The 9,415-nt window shown below is 49.3% G+C and overlaps 1 protein-coding gene across 1 annotated transcript; it reads left to right on the top strand.

Annotated features, from left to right (window-relative positions):
- The first annotated feature begins 643 nt into the window (after nt 1–643).
- Nucleotides 644–3,588, top strand: IER5 (immediate early response 5). Its single transcript, XM_082473545.1, has one exon. It carries the CDS (start codon nt 1,645–1,647, stop codon nt 2,623–2,625), a length of 981 nt encoding a protein of 326 aa, XP_082329671.1. The 5' UTR covers nt 644–1,644; the 3' UTR covers nt 2,626–3,588.
- Nucleotides 3,589–9,415: the final 5,827 nt, after the last annotated feature.

Raw genomic sequence — 9,415 nt, 5'->3', positions numbered from 1 at the left:
AGAGGGGAGAAATTCTGGGTCCCATGAACTGGTGTCTGTTATCGTCATTAAGTTGGGGGAATAGATAATTACTGAGCCATCACATCCTTTGGGGGCCTTCTGATTATGAATTAGCCATAATCAAGCCCACCTTTCACTAATATTTTTCCTAACTAAATACACTACTTGGCCAAACCCTGATACAAGATCAGGCCAGTGTTCCACGTGGACTCCAAGAAAACTGTGCTTAGTTTTATAACTCAGATTGTTGCTGAGAGTTGTCATTCATCAGAAGATGCTGCATAATACAGCAGATGTGTATGTGATTTCTCCTTTTTAGAGTTGGATAAATTAAAGCATCCTAAGGTTATTCACCAGAGTCATCAGGCAGGTTTGTGGTGGAGCTTAGGTTGGACTAACTCAAACTGACTCTCCAGGAACCCAGTCTAGGACCCTGGACAACCCTGTGCTGTAAGGCTCAGTAAATAGACTAAGTTGTTGATTGACCAGAAAATTCCGGAACACTCTTCCCCTATATTTTTACCTTGACACAAAATAAAATTATGACATCATGATGGGAATACAGGACTTCTCTATTTGTATTTTTAGAACTTGTTAGATTTTTCCAAGGATGGACTGGTCAGTCCTGTTGAAGAAAAATCACTGTGGAGAACGTGTACCACCTTTCATTGTAACTGATCTGACAACTGTGTTGGTTCTAGAATCTGGAGAACAAAGTGATAGATGCTAGCTTTAGTGGAGAACCAAAAACTTTGTACATAGACACAAAGCCTTCATAAGCAGTCAGAAACTTTGGAACTTTTAGAACTCCCTTTTTCTTTCTTCGGTGTTAAAATTGACAGGTGCTAACAAGTGTATGTGACTCTAGAAGGCAAGGGATTTATCCAAAATTAATATCTGCTAAATATCTTGTAGTAACACTATTTGTTATCCAAGGGTATCCTGTGCCACGTTTTGCCATCATCTCCATTTCTGTCGGGTTGCCCCGGAGCTTACGGGTGTGTGACGCCTTGCAAACGGTGGCGGGGGAGGGAGGAGTGTTGATCAGAGAAGGATCAGGACTTTATTGCAGAGCAAAGTCCACCACCATACTCGGATGAAAGTTCGAATGGTTTAGTTCGCTTTGCTTGCGGCAAGTAGCGCACAGGCCAGCAAGTTTAAGTACAAACAACACCGTGGCCATCCGGTCCCCCGCCGCTCGGAGCACTGGCCGCGACCCGCCGGTCAGCGGTCGCGCGCGTCGCCCCCTTTAAGAGCCTGCTCCGCGGGACCAACGTTCGAATGGCCCTGGCGCCCCTCCTCGGTCTCCGATTGGCCGCGCGAGGCGCACGAGGGCGCGCCGATCGGCCCCGGAACGGTTGGCGGCCCTTCGCTATTGGCTGTCGGGAGGCCTTTATAAGGCGCCCGGAGGCCAGACTGCCCTCAGTTAGCGACTCGACCCCAACCTGGCTGCGAAGCTAAGGTGGGGAGGGCGCAAGAGCTACCGAGCGCGTCGCCGGAGCCGTTTCTATTCGGAGTGTTCAGAGATCCAGAGTCCACCGCCGGGGCGGACTCGTTGACGCCTATCGTTCCCGTCTCAGCTTCGGAACGTGGGTTGGGGCTCACTCTCTCACCTCCGCGCCAGCCCTGGGAAGGCGAGGCAGGATGGAGTTCAAACTGGAGGCTCACCGCATCGTCAGCATCTCCCTGGGCAAGATCTACAACTCGCGGGTCCAGCGCGGCGGCATCAAGCTGCACAAGAACCTCCTGGTCTCGTTGGTGCTCCGCAGCGCCCGCCAGGTCTACCTGAGCGACCCGTGCCCCGGCCTCTACCTGGCCGGTCACCCGGGGGCTCCGGCGCTGCCGCAGCAGCCTGGGGAGTCGGTGGCCGGGCCACCCGCGGGCTGGGGGGAGCCACCTCCGCCGGCCGCCTGTGCCGCCTGGCCGGAGCCCGAGCCCCAGATGGAGCTCCCTGCCGTCCCAGAAGTGCCACGGGAGGGTGACGCGGAGCCTGCGGCCACGGTGACGGGCGCCGGGGACACCCTTCAGGGCGGAGAGGCGGAGGCGGCGGAAGCTGCCTGGCGCCGCGTGGAGGGATCGCGAGAGACGGCGGTCGGAGGAGCCGGGATTCCCGCCGGAGGCTCAGACGTCTTCCCCCAGGGACCTGGGGCAGCGCGCCGCCCCTGCGGCTGCCCCCCGGGGGACGAGGACAAGATGAGCGCATCTCCCCGCGTGAACGGCTGCCGCGCGCCGCGCCCCGCCGGGCCCGAGCCCCCCGTGCCGCCCCCCGTCTGCCCCAGGAAGCGCGGCGCGGAGGGGGTGGGCGGCGGCCCCGCGGACTGCCCGGCTCCAGGCTCGACCCCGCTCAAGAAACCCCGCCGGAACTCAGAAGAGCAGCCGGGCGGGGCGGCGGCGGGGGCGGCCGCGGAGGAGGAGGAGGAGATGGAGACCGGTAACGTGGCCAACCTCATTAGCATCTTCGGTTCCAGCTTCTCGGGACTTTTACGGAAAAGCCCCGGGGGCGGCCGGGAGGAAGCGGAGGGAGAGAAGAGCGGTCCGGAAGCCGCCGAGCCCGGGCAGATCTGCTGCGATAAGCCGGTGCTGAGAGACATCAACCCTTGGAGCACTGCCATCGTGGCCTTCTGAGCCCTCGGATCCCCGAGCGGGAAGAGGTTGAGCAGCGGGCGTCCCGACGTGAGGGCTGGGCCTCTCCGGCTGCGAGGACGCCCCAGAGGCCGTCGGCGCCGAGCGCGAGGAGGAGACCGGGTGCCGCCGGGCGGCACCGACTGCCCTCGGGCTTGGCGGCCGGCTGTGCGGAGCCTCTCGGGTCTCCTCTTGAGACTGGGGAGTGTGAGGCTTATCGGAAGAGTACGATCGTGGACTTTTGTGTCTGTGTGTGTCAGTTTGTGTCGTTGAATTAGGACTACTTTGTGTCTCTGGAGTGCATCCCCCCTTCCCCTGGGCTTGGGAGGTTGGGGGCAGACAGGGACTTTCCGCCGCCGGCAGCGCCGAGAAGGAAGCGGCGGGGAAGGCCGGGGCCGGGGAGTTCCCCGTTGGCTGGCGGGGGAGGAAGGGACTTCACACAGACCCCTCACGTGAAAGCTAGGACCGCACCGGGGCCAGGAGCGGCGCTTCCTCGCAGGATTTCCTCACACTAGAGGCATTTCGTCCGGACTAGGGGCTTGTGTGATTTCTCTCCCTCCCCACCTTTCTCTCTCCCTGAAGAAACGTTTATACTCTGTGATCGCTCTGGGAAAGGGGAACGTTAGCGGTCCTTGTCTTCCCGACAGGGAAGAAACTTGATGAACTTGACGACGGAGTTCAAGCTGGGAAATACGGAGTTTATAGATAAAAGATTTATTTTTTAAAAGCTCTAGATCAGACCTACTACACAGTGCTTTTAAAAACCGTTTAAGGAAACAAAGTTTACAGACAGAAGCCCTAAGTGGAAAGACCTTATGGGTTTGTAGATAGTGACTCCAGTCTTTGTTGTATAAAGGTTGGGGGAGCTGACAAGGTTTTTGTACAGTATTTTCTCCTTCGTTGTTTTGATTTTTGTATAAAAATGTAACTTTACGTGTCTGACACGTATTAAATATTTTGAAGCAACTTCACCGTCTCCTTGTCTGTAATCACCTGTCTGGGTTGGGAGGGAGGAAAGTGGGAGGAGGGGAAGTATGGTCCGCGTGGAAAATTGAAGGTGTGGTTCTTCATATCAGTTGTTCACAGACTGGGGACATTGTTTGCTGGCTTCACTAAGTATCCAGAGAGACACATTTAAGCTTTCTCCTGCACATCAAGAGGCGTGCTCTTAGATACTAATATCAGTGCTATGCCAGTTTCTTGAAACCTGCCACTGCAATTGCCTTTTCTAAAGTCTAGGCGATTTGATTTTTTACAGCCCAGTCTTACAGTGTCTAATATTAAATAACTTAAGTGCCAACTTCTGAAGCCCTTCCCATCCACGGAAGTGTTTTTCACTAAAAGTTTTAGTTTTCTGTTAGGTAACGTGGGTCATCTTTCAACTTTGTTACTGAACAAAACCTGACATATGAAGGAAGCCTGATGAGATTGACATGCCCAGCTGATCAGGTCTACCTCTGCATTCCAGTGGATGTCAGGATGGAATTTTCAGTGCTTTAAAAAAAAATTTTTTTTTAAATTGTATCTGTAGAAAGTAAATGCATCAGTGAAAGGAAATAGCTTGCGTCAAACTAGATAAGGACAGAGGCCAAGGAGGGCTAAACAAATTTATTTAGCAAAACCTCCTGATTTGCTTTTGTCACCCAAATGGTGACATCAGTGTTTGGGCCATGGTAAACACTTTGATGATGACAGCCAAGTCATCGATTGATTTTTTTTTTTAATACAATTACTGCATTTAAGAGCTTTTTGTCTAAGGCAAAATGTTCAATATTTGAAAGGTATTCAATAATCTATTTCAGAAGCAAATCAATTAGAGAATGGTGTCTTAAAATACGGTTGATAGGACTTTGAAAGATGGAATTGTTCTAAAATATGAATAAATTGGGTGTTTATGAGATGGGAGAAACTGAGGAAACATTAGACAAAGCTTTAAGAAAGGGTAATTTCCTTTGGGCAGAAGGAGCATATGAATGGTGCTTTGCCCTCCCTAGAGTCCTGACAGTATGAACTTCTGTCATAGCCAAGTAGGCCCATGTTTTGATATTTTTGCAAATTTATTAGTGATTCGTTAAGCCTAAGGAACTTTCTACTTTATGCTTCATCACCATAAATAATATATTCATAGAATTAAACATTCCCTAATCAGGGTCTTGTTAAAATTAGTTTGTTTTTCTTTCAGAGATTAGGCATAGTTCTGTTATAGCCACAAGAGATCCGTTGAGTGCTGGCTGCTTAAACTGAAGTTGTCCAAGGCCTTAATTCTGCAAACATTTCCTGTTGCTAGAAAGTAATTATTATGCTTGAACAGCTGTCTCAGTGCATTTTTATATTTGAAAGAGGGTAACATTCGGTGTGTTTGAGTTGATGTGTTTTGGTTGAGATGAAAATCCCCATTGATCCTTGTTCTCACATTAAGATGAACCATGGGACCATGTGTCTGCTTAATTTAGAGAAGGTAAATGGACATATTTGATAGTTAGGGAAATACAGCTTTGTAGGAAATCAGTAAAGATCATTATCTTTTTTACTATAGAAGCAGTATGTGGCATGCTTAGAGCTGGGATCTGGAGCCAGACTTCCTGGGTTCGTATCTTGGCTCTGCCCCTTATTAGCTGAGGGACCCTGGACAACTTACTTCATCTCTCTGTGCCTCAGTTTTGTTGGATATGAAACTGAGATAATTGTGCCTACCTCATAGGGTTGTGAAAATTAATGTTAATGCCCCTAAAGCTTTTAGAAAAGTACCTCATACATAGTATAGTAAGCATGCAATTGTTAGTTGTTAGCGTAAAAGTTCTGTGTATAACTCAGATCTATTATGGTCAAAGAACTGTGTATATTTGTAAGAAAGGAGGGGAAAGGAGAGTCTGTTTTTAAATTAATCCTATCTGTGAATTCTGGGTTCTTTTATTCTTGTTTTTCTCTGGACACTTGGCAGTCCACAAAGCTTAGAATAGTTTTGCTGTTCTCTATGTCTCACACCAACCCTGTGACTTTCCTGATTGTCTCAAACAACTCTATTTTCAGGCAGGAGTAAGCTGGAGTGAAAACACTCAAGGAACAAAGATCTTGTTGACACACAAATGCTTTCTGTGGATGAGTAGAGAAAAAAATAGCCCACAGGGTTATTTTTAGCCTGAATTGCTTGAGTATAGAATGTTTCTTAGGCCCGTTCATTGATAGGTCCTGGAAAAGAGCCTTCCCAGTGCCAGGATGGGGTTATCAGATTCAGTGTGACTAGAAACCATAGTTTTAGTACCTAACCACTTCTTGACAACTCTGGGAGGGAGTTTTTTGATCAATTTAACCTTAGGTCTGGTCCGGGAAAAAATTTTTTTCCCGATGTTTAAAGTGCTTTTTGACAAGTACTACAGGAAGATCACATCAATAGTGAATAAAGGTGATAAGTTTTAGTACAGTACTTCTCAACTGTGTCTCTTTAAGCCTGTCTTCCTTCTCAGAAACCACTGATTGTAGTTGGGGAAAGGAACTAATGATAGAAAGCTGGAAAGCTTGAACTGCCCCTTCGGAGTGACTGGCTTTGCTTTAAGGCACCTAACGGAGTAATAATAACTCTTGCGTTCCTACCATTCACCACTGATTCGATTTTGGGATGAGAAGTGGAAGGGAACGGGCCATCTAACAACTTTGGTAGAATGCGTCTCAGAATAAAGATAGAGTAAATATCGGGAACAGACTTCATGATGACAAAACTCTGTTTTATCACTGGATTAGTCTGAGCCTCTTCAACTTGCTAGGCATAACAGCTCAGCTTAGAGCCTGTGAGATGAGGTCGAAAGGCTAATACCCACTGTGACATGCAGTCTGATGGACGTTTACTTCCTTATACTTTTTTAAAGTAGAGTTAGTTCAGTTCACTGAATAACCAAAGAACTTCTGATCTCTTGCCCTAAATATTTTATTCTTGTCCTATTTGTGAATTTTTTATTCTCCTAGGCTTGCTTTTATCCCAGCAGTTCCTGAAAGAAGACGAGAATGAAAAGAAACACTGATCTAACCCTCCCGTGACTATGAAAGAAGCCTTTCCGATTAGGTACAGAACTCTGGTGGGGAGTGAGGTCTGCTTCCCAGGATTCCTGGCACTCTTTCCAGTAATGAGCAGTTTGTCTCTCAGCCTTTGAACCATTGTTCAAATTTAAAATTCTACCCAGTGGAAAGCCTTGGGAGGAAAAATAGAGTAGAAGCAGAGTTGATGTTAGGAATCATTGTGATCTTAACTCATGGCCCTAGGAGTTTTGCAGTAACAATTCTTGAGGGTACACTAGAGAAGAGAATATGTAAGAACAAAAAGTGTAAAAGGATACGCACATCTAGCAGAATGCCCCCTTCCTGATCCAAGCACAGTTTTCCCCAGTGCCTACCACCACCCCCTGCCCCAAGTGGGAATGAGGGTTTTAAAAATAAAATCTCTGTCTAGCTGTTGCTGTCTCCCGGAGGAATATAGCCTGACTGGGATATTGCTGGACTGTATCCTGGGGTTTATCTCAGACCTTTGGAATTCTACAAGCAGGGAGGGAGAAGCCTCCAGGGACTGGATTCCTGACAGCGCCTCTCCCGCTCCCCACTCTGCTGACCAGCAGCAGTCTCCAATGCTGGATGCTGCCGCTTCCCGGCAGGTGAGAAGGAGTCTTGGCTGTCAGCTTTGGGGAGCTGCAGAAAGAAGGGCTGGTCCCTGTCATCACCACCAAGCACCTCCAGCAGCAATTCTCTTAGGAGACTGGCATAAAATAGGCCTGTTGATATTTGTTGGTAGATCTACTCATTTTATATAATCAAGTTTTCTGGGACCTGGTCACACGAAGTCTCTGTGTGATAAGCCGCATCCCTAACTTAACAGGATGAAGGTGAGATGCAGCGTCCCCTTTTCGCCCCTTCTAGGCGCCAAGTCAGCCCTGATCCCAGCCCTCTGCTTTCTCGCTGGGCTTTCTCCATGGGCTTTCAGGACTGGGCTTCTGTCAGGCTGCTCCAGCCCAATCGTTCCCCTAGATGCCAAGGCAAGGCTCCTTTCAGTTTTTCTAGAACTCAGGGCTGTGCCAAAGCTATGTGCTCCCACCTGCTTGTTCTTCAACTCATTTGATCTCTCAAGTCTTGGGGCAGGGCAGCTGCTGGCAACTTGCTTTCTCTGAGGTAGAAAACCATTCTGTTCCCTCTGCTCAAAGCACTGAAGTTGTCTCTGAGGGCAGGATTTCCTTAGGCTACTCCCCACACTTGATGCCTTTCCTGAATCCGGGACACCACCCATTAAGAGTCTTTCTCCAAATTGATCCACAAGTGCATGGCTCTTTCCTTCTAGCCAATCGCAGCATCATCCTGCCCTTTGTGGCATAGATACTTTCTTCAGTGCTGTAGTTGTTTTGTTTTTCTGTCTCTGCTGGGTCTTTCTAAGATTCCCCTCCCTCCATCCTCTTCCGAGGGCACTCACATTTATTGTTTGCCTGGGGAAGGGTCTGAGGCACAGGGAAGAGCTGTGATTGGGAATGCTACCACCAGCTAAGAAGGAGCAGAGTTGCATTTCTTGACCTTGAGACTTGCAGTCTCCAGAGACTCTGCCCCCCAGGGATCAAGCCACAGCTGTGATTGCTGGTGGTCCAATCCCGGTGCCTCAGCAGACCCCAGATTCCAGCATAATAGGAGGGGGGGGTGGGTATGGGAGTATCCATCTTAGAGACAGGAGCAGCCACTGAAAACCGGCTTGGCTTGGACCAGGTGGGGGAAAGGAGAGGCAAAGTCAGGGGAGCCCAAATGTGGGCCACACAGATCCCCCTTCCCTTTGCCGGAACTCCCAGTGCTGCTTTCTAGAACAGAAAATGGATCCCCAGGCCTCCTGTGATGGAGAAGTCCCAAAGTGCTTCTTTGCTTTGTCTTTCCTCTCTAGGCTTTGATTGATTAATAGAAACTTTTTACAGTCAGTTAACAGAAGTGGGAGTGGGGAGTAGTTATAACCCACTGGAATCATGCAACAGAGGTGATGGGCAGCAAGTGAGCTGGAGATCGTGAAGAGGGACGGTGGGGTGGGAACAGTCATGGGCGGGGAGGAATCGCCGTGGTGGAGTCACGTTCTCCTGCAGCAGGTCGGCCGTGGGCTGAGGGAATCCAGGGCAGGAGCGCCCCACCCACTTTCTTCCCCCTGGCTTTTCTCAAGCTGCACCACAACCTCCTGTTTTCCTCAGACAATTTCCAAGTTTTTATTTTTGGTTTGGAAAAGGGTGAAAGTACCTTGACATCTGCATTTACCAGCATGAGCCTTCTCTCTCTCTCTAACTGCGTGACCTACTTTAGAGACTGGAGTTGCTTTTATTTTTATGGCCATGGGAGAAATCCCTGAACCCAAAGATTCAGTTTCAGAAGCTGAACTTAGACTACATGGGACGCTATGCTGAGGTCGTTATTACTCTGTGATTTCTGTGGTTTTCTCCCCACACGTCACTCACTCCCTCTTCAAAATGTCTTTTGAAAGGCGCTCCTAGTCTGCACTGCTGAGAGCAGCTGTAAAGATGCAGTGTGTGGACGATTCCGGAGCGTAGGCCGGCGCAGCTGTCTGCTTCTCAACCTTTTAGTCACCTCAGCATGAGGTGTCTGGCCTCCTAACATGGAGTTTGCCGCTCCTTAAGGCTCCTGAGCTCCTCTATGAGAGGGGGAGACAGAGAGGGGAGGGTCTCCTACGGATCAGTCAGGAAAGAGGAAACAAGGTCCAGAGAGTGAGTGGGGCATCTTGCCTGGGCAGGTGAGAAGCCAGGCAGAGGCAGTGTTGGAATTCACCCTGGACTGA

Source organism: Balaenoptera physalus (assembly GCF_965194825.1).
Source record: "Balaenoptera physalus genome assembly, chromosome: 1".
Taxonomy (NCBI): domain Eukaryota; kingdom Metazoa; phylum Chordata; class Mammalia; order Artiodactyla; family Balaenopteridae; genus Balaenoptera; species Balaenoptera physalus.
The sequence above is the reverse complement of the archived record's forward strand: the minus strand, read 5'-3'. Positions and strand labels throughout refer to the sequence as shown.